Source organism: Pinus tabuliformis, chromosome X (genome assembly GCF_031772625.1).
Source record: "Pinus tabuliformis cultivar Carrire ecotype Pingquan chromosome X, CPIR1, whole genome shotgun sequence".
NCBI lineage: Eukaryota > Viridiplantae > Streptophyta > Pinopsida > Pinales > Pinaceae > Pinus > Pinus tabuliformis.
The window spans coordinates 128,580,720-128,603,178 of NC_142308.1; the positions used below are offsets into that span (position 1 = coordinate 128,580,720).

Genomic DNA, 22,459 nt, shown 5'->3' on the forward strand with positions numbered 1-22,459 from the left:
ATCAACCCTATTGGACTTGACTTCAACCCTAGAGGGCTTATTTTCCCTAGTTGTATCCTTTTTTGACCCTTTCCCCTTCACCTCTCCCCTTGTTCAGCCTTTCTATCCTTTCATTTGCCCTTTCTAACCCTAGTCTTGAGGTTTCCTAGCCCTCTAGCCCTTGCCCTAGCTCTTTGTTCAGTCATATCTAGTTTTGACATTGTTTGAGTAGGCTAACATTATGGTTTTGCAGCAATATTAGAGCTAACTTGGTGGTTGCAGGTGGCCAAGCTCATTGGAAGTCAAACTAGCCCTCAATTAGGCCTTCCGACCTCTTGGTTTGCCTCTCTTCCCTTCATTATCTTCTCTGTTTTGCTATAGTCATTTATGCAGTCATATAAATAAAATAAAAACCATTGAAATGGACCAAAGATCATCTAATACTCATTTAACTTAATTAGTTAATCATTGGAGTTTATTTGGCATTGATAATTTGTTATCTTGTTGGATTATCAAACACTAGTGACCGAATCATTAACTTTTCTGAGTTATTACAAGTCTGATATATGTTGTTTTGAGGTCTGATCTGAACATAAAAAGTCTAATCTATAGCTTCTAAGCAATCTCATAATCAACTGGATATCATTGGAAGTTTAATGCATTGATTTTCTAGCTTATATTTGACATCTTGCATTGTTTTTTGACTGCTGATATAAATTTGCAAACCTCTGAAAACAAGGTTGCAACAATGATAAATCACATTTAAGTCTCTAAAATTGGCTAAGGAACTCTTATAATTCATAATCATTTATGGTTGAAGTGATTTGGACTTAAAATTTGGTCATTGGCATCTATTTGCACTCTTGCATTCCCACACATAATTGTTCTAATCAAGTTGATAAGTGTTTAATAAGTTTGGCTAATTGCTCTAAGTGACATTGTGATCATGTTTCTCATTGCTATTTATAATTGGGTACATTGTTCATTGCTAAATTGGATATCTCTTGTGATACTATTTTAATCATAGTTGTGATAATAAATTTGAACCTCTCTCTTCTCTTGTGTATCTAGTGGGCATATTGGTGATTCATTGATTATAATCTTGAAGATTGCTAATTGTCTTAAGAGGCCTTTACCTTGTCTTGTTTATCACTTGAGCAATTATCTATTGGTATTACCAGTAACATTTTCTAGCATCGTTTAAGTTTGGGCACTTTCTCTTGTGGTCGAGATTGTCATTCATCTATTGTTTAAGTACTTCATTGTTCATAACTAAAGATCATTGTAATTGAGTACTTAAGAACCTTAATAATCTCAACTTAAGAGCACTCAAATGTTGCATTTGCATCTTAGGAGTAACCTCTTGCATAAATTAATTAACTTCCAAGCATGAGCTTGGTCGATAGAGAGATAGGTCCACCTTCCTCATCTAGCTTGAGGAGTCTAGCGCCTCTTTAGTGGTAACATGGTGACCTTGCAGTAGTCAGAGCCACAATCTCTACAGCGCCGGAGGCATTGGGTGGTTAGAACCTAATGGGAGGTATTGTTAATCAAGCTTCAACTTGCTTCCCCTTGGCTTCTCTCTCACAACCTACTCTAGAGACTAGCTTCAAAACAGTTAAGAGGAAGGATACACTTAGAATAGGCATATAATTTAAAATAAACCAAGATTTTGCATCTCACCTAGATTGTAGGATTTGCATCTCATTTAGGATAGTGAAGCATCCTTAAAGCAACAACTATTCATTTGATAACTTGGTAAATAATTTCTCTTAAGCAAGTAATTGACTCCATTCAAGGCACTGGTCTTCCATAATAATCCAATCAAATCATTTAAACTTGCTATTTCAACCAAGTTGCTAGGCCATTCAATGGTGTCTCCCAATTTTTTGGTTGCCAACAAGTCTCTTATCTTCACATTTTATAAGGACTACCCCCCATAGTTTGTTGTAGGGAGACAGCTAGAACAGAGAGGCGGGGATCAGAGTGACAACCCCCCATTGTCGCATATTGTCTGTATGGTTTGGGCAACAACAGGACCTTTCAAAAACACTGGCTTCCTTTTATATTTGACGACATTTTGTTTATTGGGGATTTTATGACCCATTTTTGAACTTGGAAACTGATTCTCAAGCTTCATGGAAGTGCCTTGACTTGTGCTATGGACATGGGCCTTAATTTGAAGCATATTTTGAAGGTTAATAAGCAATGTTTGAGGTTTTAACGGAGTTGTTTTGAAGGTGTCACCCCCTTTGGAGGATTATATCACACCTCTCTTAAGGGTTTTAAGCAATGTAAATCAATTTTTTTATGTAATGACTTAGTCTTTCACATTTTGTGGATGAAAAGTCAATTTTTCTTGAAGTTTCTTAGACATTTCTAGGAAAGAAAAGGGGGAGAGATGTTGAGGGAATCATTTATAAATTAGAGCTCCCTATCCTCCCAAATCGTTGTGAATCGTTAAGATCATTATGCCACAATGTAATAATTTCATGAAGCTTTGGTCTCAACTTTAAAGTCTCTTTTTCTTGGCTATTCTATATAATTCTCAATACAATATTGTGCTAATTCAAGACAACTACAAGGCTATGAAGATTGATCCATTGAGGGGCAACTTTGTCACTTGGAGGGAGATGTGTAGGGTAAATTCTCTTACTTCTCTCTTGTTGGTGTGAGGTAAGCATTAAATCTTCTTGTTGAACCATACCCTAGAGGTTCCTTAACAAGGGTTTTTATTTTATTTCATTCCATAGTCGATCTTGTGGATGAAAACTTTCACCTAAAGGGATCCCTTCATGTAGGGATTTGGTTTCATAATTTGTCTTGATTAGACAAGAGGATAATTTAACTTCTAGGGTTCTAGCCTTTTCCCCTAATCCACAAAAATTAAATAACCAACTTTAAGAGGGGAATTCATCCTGACCCCAATTGCCCTAGTGGAGATAAGGCAACTAAGACGTAAACCAATAACCAACCAGTTATTTCAAAAATTCAAAATTATTTCTTTTATTTTCCTGTAAATTAAAATATACAAAAAATAGAAAAAGAGAAAAGGTCAAAGAAGAGATATCTAACCATAAAATATATTTAAAAAAATACATTAAAAACCATTTATTTATGGTCTAGAATAAAATCTACAAGTCATATTTTTCAGATAGACATTTTTCTTGGGATTTGTGCCATAATTGCTTATCTAATAGCCCAAGTGTAAGGAAGCCCTCTTATTTTGTGCTTTCAAGGTTTATCTAACATCATTTTGAAGGTTTCATGTATGTCTTTACAATTCGGAAATTTTGTTACAGTAATATCTTCACAAGAATTGGTAAGACTCTAGGCCTAGGGCTCTGTGACAAAGGTTGTTATAACCCTCTTAATCCATGGTTTCATTTCTAAAGTGTTACAGGTTAATATTGTTAACCATTGGAAGTGTTCCAAGCCACTCTAAGTGCTGCAAAATGTTTAATCTTGTTTAAGGTGTTTTCCAACTTTGATCCTAGGGGGATTGGCTACCTATTTAATGCAAGTTTGGATCAGATTGTTGTAGCTCACTATTTACTTGCATGTTTATTATTGTTGGGCTGTATTTTCACTCTTACTTCAGTGCCCAAGCTCAAACACCCAAGGATCCATCATCATATTGTGTTTCCACACTACTGGGGTGCTTGAAAGTCACTCCAAATCTGAGATTTCTGCGTATTTTGCCAATTTTGCAGGTCTGAAAGTGGCAACCAAAGGTAAATCATCTCACTTGATGTATGTGCCCTTACTTCGCTCTTGTAAATCTAAGATAAGCATTTATTACAAAATTTGAGTGAGCTTCCACATATTTGTATTTTATATTTGTATTTGCATCTTCTTTCAATCAACTCTCAACCTTCATCATATATATGCACCGGTCCCTAAAATTGTTAGTGAAGCATGTGCAAATTGGGATACCCCCGTGGCTTTTTAAGGGTTGGCCTAATGTTGTAGGAGATCAGTTGGAGGTGATAGTGGGCATATCTCCTATGTGCTTACCCCCTAGCACCTTGACCATGACCCTGCCAAGGCTGCTAATTTGGGTGGTAACAGGTCAAAACATCAAGAGCACAAAATTCTCGGTGCACTTGATAATCTTGCAGGATTACTTGGCAGAATTGAGAGGTATACTACTATTCTATATGAGTAATTATGGTACTACATATGTGACACTATCCTTGAGAGCTTAATGAGATTGCAGTCCAGCTTGGTAGACAATGTACCTTTCACACATGTATCCAAGAAGTATATCACAAATGGCATGGGTAATCTGTCACAAAGGAGTTTTTGCTTCTTTCCAGAGATTGCACAAGCAACATCAAAGAGTGATTCATTGCTGCTTACCTTCCTACATACAACAAAGTAAATAAGATTGGGTGTGGATCTATTGGCAATTAGAGGCACTTCATAGCATCAATTACAACCAAGTTTTATTAACGTTCATAATTAGAAATGGTGTAAGCGATTAACCAATAATCATTGACCCTAATCTTGTTATGGAACAAGGTTTCACATTCTTCATCTTCCACTTCATTTGTTTTCACAATGAACACTTTTGGATATTTACGATTTTGATATATTGGAAGTGTTTAGTGTTTGCTAAAAGTAGATGTTGCTAACTTTGGCCCTGTTATCTCTCAGATTCTCCTTCGAGGAAAATTCCTAATCTCTCTTACAAGAAATGCCTAAGGATACTATGAAGTGGTCACAAGCTGTCACCTTGTAACCACTCCACACTGTAGGCTTGGAGAATCCAAAGTTCAAACAAATGGGAGATTCCCTGAAGATCAATCTAACATAGTCTATTGCAACAAGAAGGGAGTTGCTTAGACTAGATGAAATAGAGCAATTAGCAATGCCATCAACTCACTCTCAAGGTGAAACAAGTTAACAAGCGCTAGTTGTTTGTTGGATGCGAGTGTTTGTGATCATGCTTGGAAGGTAGATATTATGTACTTATTTACTTCAACAGCTCTTCAGATGCTTAATCGTGAAAGCATGTACCAGGTGAAATTTAATATATGACGGTGACACTGAGCAAGAAATGTAGACTAGATGATTATATCATTATGTCTAATAAATCACCATAACGATTGGGTTTTAATGTTGTTCTCAAAATATTATTTTACATCTAGGAATCATGATGCCAACTTTGTTCAGAAAAGAAAAGAATAATGTGATTGCAATGATAAACCGCAAAAGAATCCTACTTGTGAAAGATAAGGAAAACACAATTTACTTAAAATTCTTATCATTCGGTACCCACCTTAAAATTTCCTGCTCTTGCTGTTGCTATTATCAATGGGATAAGACATTTGTCCCCGGGACCAAATATACTGCTTGGGCGTAAAGCACATGTTAGCAACCCTTCTCTGCCATTAGATTGCAAAACCATTGCCTCTGCCTCTGCCTTCATCTCAGAATAGGTATCATCATGCTGCAGGAAGCAAGTTAAACAGAATATAACAAGTATAACAGCAAATTAGGTTGCAGAATATCTGCCTCAATTGCATCAGAATGCCCTTTTCAGAGGGAGAGTAATAGTTCTACAATATAACATCTATAATTGCAGAATCTGTTGCAGAATATCTGCCTTCACTGAATCGGACATGCTCTTTTGAAAGGAAGAGTAATGGTTGATCAAAAACAAGGCAACAAGAAGCGGCTCACTCAAGAAATGCTAACCTAATTCTGGAACCATTGATAAGACATACCTTGTCAGCATATGGCAAGGATTCAACCCCATTAATTATATCATGAACACCGTCAAAGACAACACTTGGAGAACTTGTATAAATAAGCTTCTTAATTTTGCACACAAGACAAGCAATTATTACATTACGCGTGCCTGCAACGTACAGAACCAAGGTGATATAAACTTGAAGTTCAATTGAGAAAGCTCCACCAAGCCAAGGATATCTATGAAATAATCATCCTCGAGTTTTAATAGATTCAGAAAACTTGGCATCTTTAACAAAAACAATGAAAATATATGAAAACTAACCTTGAACCGTGACATCATAATGAAGCTTGAAATCATTGAGGGATGAATCAGGTGAAGCCATGTGGAAGACAACAGATGCCCCCTGGAAGACTGCAAATAACAGATAACTCGGTCTAAAATAGAAAATGCAATCATCATGCAGTAGGATAATTAAGCCATAAGCTTACTAGATAAGGAAGCAAAGTCTTGGAGACAACCATTAAATTTTAAAAAATAAAAAATAAAAAATAAAAATAAAAAAATAAAATAAAATTGTACAGCAGACCGTTTAATCCCCAACGGATAAATTCTATACTTAAATATAAACTGATAGAAATAGGCAGCAATGAAACAATAGATAATTGTTCCTCTATGAATAAAACACGATATAAAACTTGCTCCTACATGGAGAAAAGTATATGCAGAAAACAGATACAAAAGCATTCGTGCCAAAGAAGAAATAAAATACCGGAGAAATGGTGCTCTAGCCGGTGAAGATCAGTTTAGCATTATATGTAATGTCCCCAGTTAAATTAATTTTGCTAAGAAGAATTTCTATTTTTCCAATTTGGGTGTTGGGAAATATTTTGGCATGTAAACCTAAGAAAAGTGGGTGGAGGAAGTCCCCGCTTAATTTTTGGAAAGATGGAGGTCACCACCATTAGAAAAAAAGAAAAATTAAATTGGTAGTGGGATGTGGGGCCACCCAAAAGGGGAATTCGAACCCTTAGGAAAATCGAGCTAGGGAGAAGAAGGTCAAATTGGTGGAGCCAACAAGGAGAGAAAGGGGGCAGCAAAGATAGATAGAAGGAAGAGACATCATTTTGGGGGCTTTTTGACAAATTGAATTCCTGATTTAGAGTACTCTTTAGTTGTTTAGCCAAGACTACCCGTGTTTCTTAGCACAAGGAGATCTCAGATGTTCTTGTTATCTACTGTATTTTTTACTTTAGGAACATTACAGTGGTATCAGAGCATGATCTTGGCCAGCTATGGGGAAGCTAGCAAGATCATGGAGGCTTTGGCCATGCATGCATAGTGACTAGAGAATTTATGGGCACTCTGATGACACAAAAAGGGGAGAATACACAGGGGATCATGGAGGAGTTGATGAGGTAGAACCGACAGTTGAGGAAGCAAAACCAATAGGTCCTACAGATGATGCACCAAATGATAGGGACGTTGATACACACCCAGCAGAGAAGCCATGCGCATGCACGCACAATCCAGCAGAACAATACCCATAGCCAACCTACCATGCCAGATTTTCTGGATGAACCAGAGAAGTGGAGGGAACCCGACACCTTTGTAGACTTGAGGAGGTCCTAGATAGGATTGATGAGTATGAGGCGTTGGACCCTTGGACTAGGAGGGCTTTCTTGTTTGAGGAGCAGAGAGGAGGTCAGTCAATGGGTGGAGCCACGATGCGTTATTGTTGGTGGAGACCGGGCCTTAGATTTTAGGAGCCTGAGGAAGAGTTTGAGCATGAAGACATGTAGGATGGTGAGGAGCTCACCGATATACCCAATGTGGCACAGGAGTCACCATTGTTGGAGACCCCTTTGATAGCACTGGTTGACACCTTGGTGGAGAGAGTGGAGCCTACACCCACAGAGTCGTCCGTTGATGAGGTACTGTCCCCAAATGAGGTGTTAGGAGACACAATGGTACCCATAGCCACGACTGAGTTCCCCGACAACAGTCACCTTCAGCAGCATGGGGAACACATAGGGGAACGTGAGCTAGTCATGGAGGGGCAGTCTGTGACTTGTGTTGAGCCCATAGTGGAGGACGACAAGCAATCATCTTTTGGGTTAGACACTGATTTAGAGCAAACGAATGCACAGACCATCAACAGCATTGTTGTACCTCCAGACAACATCTCTCTTCAGGCCTATATAGACAAGGCTTGCAGCATTGCTAGGCTACCTCTGCACATTGGAGAGAGAGATGTAGGATTACCCCGACAAATTTTATGTGTCGACTGGATTAGTGAGATGAGGCGACATGAGTTACGCAGGGGGCAACATTCACATGATGGGAGGCTAGTTCCATGTACGGGAGTTCATGCTCTCGATCATTCCCTTGGGGTTGTATGGCGAGAGATTCCGAGTTGGTGCTCGTTGGAGTGGGCTAGGTGTATGGAGTTGGTCATAGGTCAGGGTGAGAGTCAGCGGGTGCGTTCAAGCATCAGGGATACTGGAGGCTCATGTTGGCATTGGGATCTAGGTGGGACTACCTACCACTTACCAAGTACGGAGATTGGCTACAACATTAGAGATATATTTGACCTAGCAGTTGAGCGCACGCTTTCATTAGGGGTGTCTCAGTCAGCGCCAGTGGCCGATCAGTTTGTTAAGGGACTCCTTGGTTCGTTTTGGTATGATCGTTGTACATGGGATCACAGGATGATCAACATACTTTGGCAGGATTTTGTTGGAGGAGGTGGCATTGGCAAGCCACCAGTTAGTGCCTTGTTTGGGGCCAAGGACTCTCTGCAGTTAGTTGGGACCCAGCGCTCACTGAGGAGTAGCACAGTCGTGGCATCACCACTAGTACATACGGGGATTCTCCACTTGCATCTCTCAAGGAGGATTTGGAGGCAAGTCCCATGCATCAGAGGGTATGGCAATATGATAGTGGAGGTGGCGATACCTGTAGGGTGCGGGTCGACGCGTATTATCTCGGTTTTAGATCCTAGCATCCAGTGGCCTGTAGGAGCATGCAACAATGAGCAGTGGTTTGTAGGTGAGCAAGTAGACGCATGGTGGTGTGATGTGGTGTACGGGTTTACACCATGGAGTGGGAGGGGGCGTACTATTAGATGCATCTCATCTCGTATGGATGGGGGCACTGGTGAGCACCTAGGGACATCCTATTCGGCAGAGTCAGGCCTTCGATGGAGTTATCAGCAGGACCAGGATAGAAGGAGGTGCATCCACGGGATAACCTATCCGTGTCCATGCGGACTCTTGGTCATACCCGTGGGGACTTACATACCTATCTCTCTCCAGCATGGCTTACAATTTTTGAGGGTTGGGTTGCTACCCCATGATGCCCTTAGTAGAGGCAGCAGGACATGGGAGGCTCACCCTAGACAGTTGGATGAGACATAGTGTGTCATGGGCAGGAGGGAGACCCTCCAGTGGAGGCATTTGGTGGGTGCACGAGCTAACGGATACAGGCTTAGGGATGGCGTCGTCTACTATCGAGGGAGCATATGTCCCACCTCTGAGCTCACACTTGGGGAGGTGATCACTAAAGAGTTGCATGATAAACTTTCGGTGAGGCAATCGGAGGCACTACATGAGCATGAGGGATAGTGGATGGTAGAATTTGTCTACAAAAGGGTGTCCAAACTCCAAGTAGTGTCCAGTTGTATCATCAGGAGTTGGGATAGTAGATTTTGTTATGTGGTCTGGCAGGAGTAGGGAAGATTGGCATGCATGGTATAGGTTCCTAATACTTGGGGTCCACCTATGGGATACATATAGGGGCCAGAGATGAGGGTCGGACGGATTCTAGCAGGTAGCAGTGCTACACAGTGGCAGCCTGTGAGGAGAGGGAATTGTGAGCTCCCAATATGGTTGGGGGATCTAGGGATTCAGTTGGTGAGTGGATCACTCCACTTCTCAATGGGTATGGTTACAATGGAGGGTGATCCAATTCTTTCCCAGGCTGACACATGGGGAGTTGCTGAGACCTTCATCATATGGCGAGGCAAGTTGCTGCTTAGGATCGAGGCTAGCCGTGGAGTGGTGGACTCGAGCATTGTTGAGTTTCCCTTGTAGGTTGGGCATAGCGCTAATCGTGATAGATATAGTGGCTGAGATTTACTGGAGAGGAGGATCCGGTACCAGCATGTTGAGCAGTCAGGCATGACCAAGGTGTCACGATGTCAGCAAGATAGGTTCATTCTACAATGTGCAAGGGACTCTGACACAGTACGGCTTAGCAATTCAGCTACCTGTAGAGGTAAGTTGGTTTCTACAGGGGAAGTTCATCCAGATCTTCCATGGGGTTTTAATGATTCATTGATGGTGTGGGGGACTTCACCAGTGTGGCAGGGTGAGCAGCAGGAGGAGATCAGGGGAAGCTCATACGATGAGGACTCAACCCCCCAGGGTTTGGATTGCAACTTCAGGAGTCTACTCTTGAAGTGCATGACAGGGACTATTCAGTAGAGCAGTTTCACGAGGTGGTGACCAGGATTTTATACTACCATGATACTCTACTTAGTGGCGGTATGCAGAGAGCATCTGGTGCCTATGCTGAACTAGATAACGAGCGGAGCAAAGGATGCCTCATGCTTATCGGGATGGCTTGGGATCCTGGTAGGACAGGTCAAAGATCAAGAATGGTTGGGTGGTACATTTGGGACCCAGGTATTGTGTGCAGAGATTGTTGGGGTCAGCTGATCGAGAGGGTGCTTGTTCAGGCATTGCTTGAGGACAAGCAATTTTTGGTGGGGAGGACTGTAATGTCCCCAATTAAATTAATTTTGCTAAGAAGAATTTCCATTTTTGCAATTTGGGTGTTGGGAAATATTTTGGCATGTAAACTTAGGAAAAGTGGGTGGAGGGAGTCCCCACTTAATTTTTGGAAAGATGGAGGCCACCAACATTAGAGAAAAGGAAAAATTAAATTGGTAGTGGGATGTGGGGCCACCCAAAAGGGGAATTCAAACCCCTTAGGAAAATCGAGCTAGGGAGAAGGAGGTCGAATTGGTGGGGCCCACAAGGAGAGAAAGGGGGAAGCAAAGATAAATAGAAGGAAGAGACATCATTTTGGGGGCTTTTTGACAAATTGAATTTTTTATTTAGAGTACTCTTGAGTTGCTTAGCCAAGACTACCAATGTTGCTTAGCACAAGGAGATTTCCGGGCAGAAATCTCAGCTCTTTCTTCGGTGGACTTAGAGTGCCACCCTAGGAGAGAATTTTAGAGCTTATTGGATATTGTGGGTTATTTCCTGCGATACTTCAGCCAATTCGAACTTCTAGGAGGACGCAGTGGCAGAAATCAATTGCTTGGTTGAGGGGTCTTCAAGGGAAAATTCAGCTGGAGAATTTAGGAGAAAGTCCCTTGATATTGGACCATATTTTGTGGAGATTTTTAGGGCTGGATATTGCTGCTCTGATGAGAACGATATTCAGCATTCCTAGGGCCTCCGCAGTCTTTTGTTGGGCAAAGTTCCATGGAGATGTTGCTAGGTGAGTTATGCAAGGTTTAGGAAGGGATTTCCCTCTTACCTTCTGGGATTTATTTGCAGAGAATTCTACAGTCATTTGAGGGAGGAAACAGGGCCAAATTTGCAGCAGTAGCTTGAGGGGGACACAAAACTAGTAGAGGAGGGCATAGCACCAATTTTGGGTAATTCCGGGAGATCAGAATTATCCCAAAACATTTGTGGGTTTTTTTGGACTAACATCAAGGAATCTTCTCTTAATTTTTCAAAATTTTTGGATTATTTTTGGTGCCCCAAAACAGCAGAATTATTTGGCAGCCAATTGGGAGGAGTGAGCTTAAATTTTAGGTCTCGGGTGGTCAGTAAAGTTTGCCCAAACCCTTTTTGGTTTTTCCTGGGTTTTATGTGGGGAGACTCCAACAAAAATTACAGAAAATTTTGGGCACTTTTGAGGTGTCAAAAATAGGGTTGTTTCCAGTTGCAACAATAGTGTACACCAGGTAGGGCGCAGTTTCTTCTGGGAGCTTTTCCGGCACTTGGAGCCTTGATTTGACACCTAGGTTTGGCTTTTCTTGCTGTAGCAAACCTAGGTTTCTCTTATCACGATTATTGTACTCATAATTTATTATATTAATAAAATGGCTCAAAGTTTTTGCCCACGTTTCAGTGTTTATTTGTGTATGGTTGTGCACGCTTGAATTTTATAGCGGTAGCTAGTTCATTGCTTTTGTTATCCATTTTATTTTTTCCATTAGGAACATTACAATAATTCAAACATGGCATGTAACCAATTCTAATGGACTTTGTTTCATGAATACTCTTCAGAGGAAATCTTTACAACCAAATAGCACATCATAGTACAAATTAGTTGATGCAATATAACTTTTGCACTGATCCTTCAGCAACATTTGTTCATTATTTAGCAATTGAAGCTATGCTGGAGTCTGCTCTATGATACAAAAGTAGGTAACAGAAAGGAATGAGCCTTGGTAATACTCTAAACCATTCTCCATTATGGTATTCAAAGCACCAAGCCCCTCACTGTCATAGGGCTCAAGTTATATATTTCAGATAAGCATATCCTTTCACATATCTCTAGAGGCCATGACTAAGACATCGGTGAATCAGTTATGACAGCCACATGGTTGCCATTGCCTGAGCAACCATAACCTCACTAAAAGATTTATATTTTTCATTCCTTGAGAACCTGCACAATGTTGCCATCACTGCTTGTGGACCTAGGTCTTCCATAATACCCTTGTGTTTTTGCCCAGTGCTGAAATTTTTCATTTGAACAAATCGCCATCTCTATTGCCCAATATGGACTGGTTTCATCAACCTTCCAATGCAATCATGGCCTTTCCTTGAGCACAATTATACAATAAGAAGTCACTTTATTTTTCACAAACCTCCACATTTCTTCAACCCTACGTCCCAGAAAAGAATTTATCTAAGAATTAAATTGCTAAAAGACCTTAAGGAAATTGTACTGATCAAGATCAAGAACGCAATGATTAAGCAACCAATTAATATGTCCACTACTTGTTCCAATGCTAGAGCCCCAATCATAAGATCCATGACCATCTAGTCATGGCTATGCCAAACCCACCTATTGCCCCAACTAACCAAGCATTTTAAGTTGAGGTTCACTCGACTACTCTAGCTCCTAATGACTCTAATTGTGGATGGGTTTGAGTAGTTTGTAAGAACTCCTAGAAATACAAGATAGTTGCATCCTAAAAGGCTCATTCTAGTGAGTCATCTACCTTTGGTAACTTGTAATATCCTTTCAAGTCCATGGCCTAGACCACTAGGAAGAAGGCAACATACCCCTCACAAAATTCCTCCTTTCAAATAGGTGGCACAAGGACTTGTTCCCCACCTCCCTTGTTGCAATCCCAAGTAGTTTAAAACTCTGAGAAGTCCCAAAAAATTCCCAAAGTTCTCACTCTGGAATATCAATTTCATGTTGCATGTAACACCCTCACACACCCACTAGATCATATTATTATCTCTATAACCTAACCTTTAAAATTTCTCCTTAAATTTGGGATCATGCATCTCTAATACTATGAAATACAATTTCCAATAAGCTCCAATATCAAACTCAAAGCTAATTTCTTGCTCTGTCATGCTTTCCTAATGCATTTTACCATGCAATGTTCACATGTACATAGCAAGAAAAGCATGATACACACATATAGTTCATTATCCATAAACATCTAGAGTAAATACACATTATAACCATAACAAAAATCAGATAATCGTAAAAAGAATATATCTTAATATTGAAGCACCAATTGACTATAGAAATCAGATGTTCCACCTAACCATAGGCCATGTTCATAATCTCTCAATAGTGAGTCACCCCCAAGCTAGGGCTATGACTCCACCAAGGCAAAGGCCACCTAAAGTCATCTATTATTCATGGTTGCACTGACAAGATAACAAGCCAAGGTACTTGACTCCAATAGCCTCCAACCCACAATCTCCCATCCCCCATCATCCTATACAACCCAAGGTAGTGCACACCCTTCTCTGCATCCACAGTCCATTAAGCTATGCCACTACCCCTCTAGGGTTCCCAACTCAGTCCAACCAAGGAGTCTCAAAGCCTTATGGCTTCCAGGAGTTCCAACCTAGGAGGTTAACAATCATATAGGCACACCCTTTCTCCCTACAAGGAGTCCAATGATTAGACCCAAGTTGGAATGATGGCATGGAATAATTAGAATCAATGGAATAACACTAGAAATTTAGCCTTTTATGTGCATGTGCCTTGCTGCCTCAAAATCTAGCAAGCCTTGTCAGATGCCTCACAAGGCGAGAACTAGACGTAGATACAATAATGAGGTGGCTGCCACTGTCGCCTTAACAGTCCACCTCCTGCTCTTTAGTGGAATTTCACCACATGGGAGGCTTCCTAGTATATATCACCTAAAAGGTATTCTAACTCATAAGTTCAAGATGATGTAAGAGAAAGGCATAGTCAAGGTTCTTCTTACTTGGATTAGGGCACAATTCTTTAGCTAAGGAGCAGCGTACCATAAAATAAGCCTTGAAAAGAGTGCATGAGGCCTAGGGTTTCAATAAGTGATTCAATAAGAGAACAACTAGGCATAAAAGTATAAGGAAAAGATTTACTTTAAGGATATGATCAACAATATGGAATGGTATACATTCAACGAGCCCTAAGCTGAAGCCTTTCTATAGAAGTATGGTTTTATGAGGCCCTAAATTGCCTAGGATTGATGGCAACATCCATGCGGCAATTTTCACCAAGGAAGATGCTAAATTTTGAGTTGGTAAAGTCAAACAAGGTGAAAAGGTTCCAAATTAGCTCCAATGTTGCTGATATTCAAGCCCTAGTTGAATTTAGCCCTTGTGGCTTGCCTTGAAGGGCCGAAAAAAGTAAGGAAGAAGAAAAGATAACAAAAAATTCAAGTCTTTTGACCATCATGTTTAGCAATGTAAGAATATCCAACTCCTACTTTGTCGTGGACCTTAAATAGGATAAAGTTGCCATCAACAAGGACTTGATCACCCACTTGAAACTCTTTGCCTTGTCTTTGAACCCACTGCTTCTTCTTATTTTGGAATGCCGACCTTTTTGTTTTGTTTACCTGTGTGTTCTTAACTTAGCAAACATTTCCTTATGGTTCAACCTCTTTAAGTTTTTCATGGCCTTTTGTCTCAAGGTGTTTTTACATGATATCAGGTGTTTTGGAGGTATGTTTCTTTTGGATTTCCCAATAGGTTGAGGGAATGGAAAAGGTTCCATATCTTCTACACACTCATGAATGTGAGGCTCTCTATAAAGGATGAATGGCCCTCCATCTACCATGTGAAAATTCCTACACTCTGAATGAACCCTTACTGCAGCAAATCTGAATCTACTTCACCTACTTGAATTTTAAATTACATTCATCAAGTTATTCTTCTGAATACTGAAGCAAATTACTTCTGCAGCCTACACTAATTAAATATTTGATCTCGTGAAACAGGAAACAGAGCGAAGAACAAGGTACATAGGACACACTTATTTTTGGACACAATAGTCCCCAGAAAAACCCAATTCAGGAAAACTGGTGCAACAGTTCTAAGGGTTTATTATTATGCAGGAGAAATATCTGAATACAAATCTAGGATGCTCATCTAGCAATCATTTACAAAGAAAATACTGGTGGAAAATCTGAGTGAGTTTTACCTCACGTCACCCTGCAGAATTCTAGTTGATCCGACACAAGATTGGCTAACCCCAGTTATTTATGCACTGGCTCTACGTCAGCCCTGTGTCACCTTCTCTAACCTCTGCATCAGCTCTCCCGGTTGTTCCGGGAGTTTCGGCAATTCTGGATTCTACGTGACAGACAGCTTTCTGCGTCAGCTCTCCCATCTACTACGTTGCCTCTACGTAAGCTCTCCCGGTTGTTTCGGCAATTCCCGACAGTTCTGGATTCTGCGTGACAGGCATCTTTTCTGCGTCAGCTCTCTCGGCTACTGTGATGCCTTTCTGTAAGCTCTCTCTGCCTCTCTTTTCTATATTTTCCATAAAGTCCTTCTCCTGAATTCTCTCTACCCCTTAGCTACAAGATTTCCCCAATCGATTTTACTCCTGAGAACTTCTAACCTCAGAAATCGATTTCCTCAATCTCTCCGTGTGTGTTTTTAAATGAACCCCAAGCCTCCATTTTATATTTTCTTGTTGAGTCTTCAACGGCCGAGATTAAGTCTCTAATCAATGGCTAAGATTAAAACATGACTTGATCCACCTTCTAGATCATTCTCACCCATATTTTGATTAATACCCATTAATATTTTAATTTCCCTGAGTTTAGACTTAGGAACTCCATTAAAAATATTAATTATTTTAATAAAATACAATCCGGGTGGAATTTCACCATACGGTTTTTGGGTTCTTTATAACTCATGTGCCTTAGCCTCTCCACCAATTTTCAAGGCTAGAGCACTTATGATGCTACCAAAAACTAACACTCCCTCTTAGCGAGGAAAGTGCTCTAGCAACAATGTCTACCTGCATGCTGCTCTGTTTCGGAAGCACCTCCTTTCCACACTGTTTCTACCACCAACACTATGTTGTTGTTGCTTCTGTATTGTTGCCCATGACACTACCACTGCCACTACTGCATCTGTACTACAGCTCCCTCTCAAACGTTGCATCTGCTATGCTGCTAGCACTGCCACTGGTAACATTGCATCTGTACTGCAACTCAGTTGCTGAGAGAAGCAACTGAAACACATCCAAAGTTAGTTGAACTTAACCATTTTCAACATAATACAATGAATGTTGGAATCCGATTGCTGTTGATTCTGACCCTCGGAATATTTTGTGCTGTTGTTGACTCCTGCATTGCTACCAACCTTGCTCTGCGTTGATCAGTCTCTGGTCCCCAACTACTGCCTTTGTCCTCCAAACACTCCACTGCATCATCTGACACTAAGTCCAACTCGCTACTGCTAAATCTTAGGCTCCCGTAGCAAGGAATTGATCCAAGAGGTGGACTCCTCAAGGATCCTACCCATTTGTAGCTCTTTCAAACTACAACTCTAAATCTCCCCACCTCCCTCTTAGAGATACTGCTGCCATCTCTGACAAATGTCGAATGACCTCCCCTCTCCTCTGCACAACACTAGACCGGCCTACGCACTCCTTGTCGTAGCTTGTAGATTTGCCCCTCTCCGTTGTTGTTCAGCAAGTGAAGATTCAGATTCCTTGGCTAGAAGTCCTCTTAGGAGAAACTTCCCCTTCTATGTGTCTTCGCTCTTTTCCAGCGTATTTCTATCCCAGCAGAAACTGCGCCCTTCAAGCACTGCACTGAGGCTCTGCGTCACTCCCTCTGCCTCTGCAAACTCACAAACTAAAAATCATACCTCTGTCGTCTCACTCAGAGAGAGATTTCCTCGAATCTATTTCCCGGCAAGCACTGAGCAATCCCTTCAAAGGGATTCGAATTGCTGCCAAATGCAGCTTTCGGCCTCATTGCTCAGCGCTGGATCTACTCTTTTTGTTTCAAAATTGCTCTAATACCATGTGAAAATTCCCACACTCTGAAGGAACCCTTACTACAACAAATTTGAATCTACGTCACCTACTTGATTTTTAAATTACATTCATCAAGTTATTCTTCTGAATACTTTTGCAGCCTAACTAATTAAATATTTGATCTCATGAAACAGAAAACAAAGCAAAGAACAAGATACATAGGACACACTTATTTTTGGACACTATAGTCCCTAGAAAAACCCAATTTGTGAAAACCGGTGCAGCAGTTATGAGGGTTTATTATTATGCAGGAGAAATATCTTAATGCGAATCTAGGATTCTCATCTAGCAATCCTTTACAGAGAATATATTGGCGGAAAATCTAAGTGAGTTTTACCCATTATTTTAAAAAATGACCGAGTCGACTCCGACTCGGCCAAGTCAGACCAAGCCAATGCCTGGCTGGGTCGGCTCGATGGCTGAAACAGAACGACTGGTCAGATTGTTACTGAGCCAGTCATTGACTCGGTCGACTCGGTAACAACTCGGTCGACTCAATAAAAACTCAGTCGACTCGATAACAACTCGGTCGACTCGGTAACAACTCGGTCGGCTGGGCTCTTTGACAAAAATCCTAAAGCACATTTGTCAAAAGTTGTTCCACCTCCTACATATCAATGATTGGGTTGTTGTTTATTGCATATTTATAGCCCTAAAGTAATCTATCACTGTGAGAAAGTTTTGAAAATTACAAGACCGAAGTATGGTTATCCTAGTGGCATGAATTAGAAAACTGAAACAATGCATTGAGCCACACAATGTTTTTAAAAAGGTAAATGTTTTGGCAATGAGCTAATAAATACATATTTACCTTTGATTGTCCTGGAGCTTGACCATAATTAAATCAAGGGTTTTGAGACTTCATTAGGGGCAGAGAATTGGTATTATTGTTGTTGTAGTCTAGTGATTGTCCTTAGGTTGAGGCAGAAAAGAATCCTGGCATTGGCAGCTAAGTATAAACTTTGTATTGCACAACGCACTGGGTTCCATTTTGATATAATGGATATATTCATCAGCCTACTTTGATCATATGTTGTCTTCTCTCTATATTCTAAAGCTTTGTAATTCGAAACATGAATGAAAATATTTAAAATTATGTTTTTTATAAAAAAAATATATTTAATGTATTTTTTACAACGACCGAGTCACTGAAAGCAAACCGGCCGAGTCGATAGTAGATACCGAGTCGGAGTCGGAGTCGGAGTCAACCCTCAGCCGTTTCCGAGTCGGAGTCGGAGTCGACCCTCAGCCATTTCTAAGTCGGAGTTGGAGTTTTAAAACATTGGTTTTACCTCACTTCACCCGGCAGAATTCCGGCTGATTCGGCACAAGAGTGGCTAACCCCGACTATTTTTGCGTTGGCTCTGCATCAGCCCTGTGTCACCTTCTATGCCCTCTGCGTCAGCTCTCCCAACTGTTTCGGCAGTTCCCGGCAATTCCGGCAGTTCTGGATTCTGCATGACAGGCAGCGTTTCTGCGTCAACTCTCCCAGCTACCGTGCTGCCTCTGCATCAACTCTCCCAGTTGTTCTGATAGTTCAAGGTAGTTCCAACAGTTCTCGGTAGTTTCAGATGTTCCAACAGTTCTGGATTCTACGTGATAGGCATCTTTTCTACGTCAACTCTCCTTACTACTACACTGCCTCTTTGCAAGCTCTCTCCGCCTCTCTGTTCTGTATTTTCCAGAAAGTCCTTCTCCCGGATTCTCTCTGCCCCTCAGTTGTAAGATCTCCCCAATCGATTTTCCTCTTAAGAACTTCTCACCTTAGAAAATCGATTTCCGCAATTGATTTTCAAATGAACCCCAAACCTCCATTTTATACTTTTCCTGTTGAGTCTTCAACGGCCAAGATTAAGTCTCTAATCAACAACTAAGATTAAAACATGACTTGATCCACCTTCTAGATCATTCTCACCCACATTTTGATTAATATTCATTAATATTTTAATTTCCATAAGTTTAGACTTAGGAACTCCATTAAAAATATTAATTATTTAATAAAATGCAATCCTGGTGGAATTTCACCAAACGGTTTCTAAGTTCTTTAGAACTCATGTGCCTTAGCCTCTCCACCAATTTTCAAGGCTAGAGCACTTCCGATGCTACCAAAAACTAACATACCATAGGTATAGTAGCATATGATAAGTCCAATTGTAGATGTCCTCCAATAGAGGCACACCATTTCCTAGATAAGAGCATTCTCCAAGCATCTAGCACATCTATGACCACAACATCCATCAATATTGAAATGTCTTTGTTAGCAAGCAGGGACACCTTAACATCCTTCATAATACCATGCACTGGTAAAGAATTAGTCAAACCCACACACATTCTTATAGGGCCTAGTGATTTCCATTTCCAATTGGTTCATGACTCTTAAAGGTACTACCTTGGCAAAAGCACCAGATTCAAGCATACAATTATGCAAAATTAGATTGTTTATTGCAAGGGATAGCAAGAAAGGTGTGTGCCCTCCATTTCTTCTACCATTATACATATTTTGGAGAATGACTAGAGGGTCTTGAGGCTCCTTTTCAGTTTTGAAGGCCTTCTTGACTAGCCCTCTTTGGAGTTCAAGTTTGTCGATCTCCAAAAGGGGCACTTACATATTCATCTTGTCTAGCACACTTCCTAATTCAACATCCAAAGACACACTAGGATTTTGTGTTTTGGGCTTAGGGATGTTCTTAGGTGGTAGAGGTGGCCTATCCTTCTTTTGGAGGGTGTTGATAGTGCTAGAGCTCGCTTGGTTTTGGTCATTGCCTCTTATATAATAGTGTAACCCTTTAAAACTTCCTCATTCCTCCACAATCACTAGTGGTTTCTTCGATGTCTTCTTCATGTTGTTGTTGGTAGGACTCTCCAAGCAAGATATTGAAAGGAGCATTGTCATTTACAACATTAAGATGCTTTGGAGTTTCCTCCTTTTCCACTTGATTATAGGGACACTCCTCAAGGGTATGAAACTCATTGCAAGTTTGACACCAAGACCCTTCTTGGCCAACCATGTTGGTTGGAGCAAGAGTGTTGGGAATACTTTGTTATGAAACATTGCCCCCAGCAAATGCATTCTTCTTGGGAGGTCTCTCTTTATTGAATTATGGCTTAGGAGGAAAATTTTGACAAGCTCCCCTTTCCCTTTCCAAAATTGACAACTTGTTCATCATAGCCATATGTCCTTGCATCAGCTCAATAGTAAATTTAACGAATTTCTGGGCAAACACTTGCAAGGCAGGGTCTATTTGGGCATTAGGCCTAGCTTTTGGTTCAATTCTAGCCTTGGATAAGAAAGCAAATCAATTTTGGATGAATTGAGATTTTTCTCTATTTCAATAGCCAAGATCTTAGCCTCATCTATTGATTTAAGCTTCTTGTCTTTTAAAGCATATGACATGTCTCCAGGGAAGGCTCTAATGTATCTATCAAGGATAGTATCATCAGTTGGATTGTATGGGAAAAATGGAAACTGGTAAGTATGGATTACCTTGGACAAGCTAAATCAAACAGTGCTTCCCCAATAGTGCACTTCCTAAACCCTAAGGTCTCAAAGGAAATCCCACTAGACTAGAGTCAAAGACTAACCTCCCAGGTGAAGTGAGGGAACAAGAATACAATCTATATCAGTCAGTCATCTAATTTGCCCCGTGATCCATATTAGTATGCCCATAACATTAAATGAAAGTAGATGATTAAAAAAGTGGTTAAAGTACTTGTTGATGGATGACTCACCTTCCTTCAAGTAGGAATGTCAGTGGGGAGAGATCTCTAACAAGAGCAATAAGTGGAGGATCCTATCATAATGTTATGTGCTGATTATAAAGGGTTATTGGTTGGTTTACTGTCCAAAGAGGGAAAAAAATTCTCCTAAGGTTTACCCACTTTTTGGTGGGTGACAAACAACCATGCAATTTAAATGAAATCTTCCTAACCTTCACTTTCAAAAAGACATGATCGCCAACTTTTAATTCCACTAAGAAAACTAAGTACCGGGTATGTATTGAAGATTCTAGTATTTTTGCTACAATTGGTCACTACCACCTTAGAAAGTTCAGGGAAGCCATTGAAATTGAGAAGCGCGCTAATAATATAAACAGGGATGATGGTTGGAGAATCAAAAAGAATTGGATTATGGCTCTGGATTTCAGGTTTATTCCCTCTTGATCCCATTCTATTTCATTCTCTATCCTAATCCCCTAAAAATATTTCCTTATTTTTTTGCCCCCTTTTTTTCATTTCCCTCTTCATAGTTTTATTAGTTATAGGTTAGTTACTGATAATTCTATTGATTTAATCTTTGATATTGTGTCTATTATTATTAACCATTAATGTTTAACATTATTATAGCAATATTACTTTTATATTTTAATTTAGGTTTTACCCATGATATTAACAGTTTTTAACTTTTACCCTGGATGTGGGTGCTCCAACATTAACTGGCAGCAGTGATCACTCTCATGGTAGCTTTCTACAACACATTTAAAGTTGGGGAATGGTAGTGCACCCCATCTTCCATCCTCACCAGCCACATTCATTGCATGGGATGGGGTGGTTGGACATCAAGAATCGTGCATTCAATCTCGACTTGGGATGTGGGGCTCGACTTTACTTCGTAGATGACTATTCATTCTAACAATTGTAGAGCTTTGTAGGAGGTTGTTCATTCTAGCATTTGCAGAGTTGAGAGGGACACAGATTTCGAAGGTGGCAGCGAGGGAAATTATTACCCAACAATCATGGTCATGAATGAGGTCAAACCAGGAGAGGAGGGAGAGGAAGGGGTCGATAGCCTCCTCCTCCATGGCATGGACAGGGAGCAGATCAGTTTGACGAGGACCTTCCATGACGCTTCAAGTGAATGGTCACGGCAATGGAAGCAAAAGAGATAAGAAATACAGGGGATGGACACTAGGCGGTTAAAAATCTGCTCGATCGGCACTTGAGGGATAAGGAAGAATTTCTAAGTTGTGGAGGCCAGAATCACCGATTTAGACTTCCATTTGGTACAAGCTAGGTCGACTCTGCAAGTTTTTGTTAGTGCTCTAGTTCCAGAGGTCGAGAGGGAGTCCCAGAGTGTCGGAGAAGCATATTTCCAGCTAGCAAAAGGCAGAACGACTTCATCAGAGACCAGTGAGAGGCTTAACATCAAGAAGGTTGCGCAGAGCAGCGCAGAGGCTAATGCAGAGGATCAGAGGGTCGAGTTTCTGAAGGCAAGTTGTGTCGGGGATTGCC

At 40.7% G+C, this 22,459-nt stretch overlaps 1 protein-coding gene across 2 annotated transcripts in view; it reads right to left on the reverse strand.

Annotated features, from left to right (window-relative positions):
* LOC149138764 (3beta-hydroxysteroid-dehydrogenase/decarboxylase-like) overlaps positions 1–22,459 on the reverse strand; it is a 168,452-nt gene that overhangs the window by 93,912 nt on the left and 52,081 nt on the right. For both annotated transcript variants that reach the window (XM_089446875.1, XM_089446874.1), the window contains exons 2-4: positions 6,002–6,091; positions 5,712–5,845; positions 5,264–5,434 (exon numbers count right to left, since the gene is read on the reverse strand). In XM_089446875.1, coding sequence (XP_089303001.1) covers positions 5,264–5,434; positions 5,712–5,845; positions 6,002–6,091 — 395 coding nt within the window. The remainder of the gene's footprint in view (positions 1–5,263; positions 5,435–5,711; positions 5,846–6,001; positions 6,092–22,459) is intronic.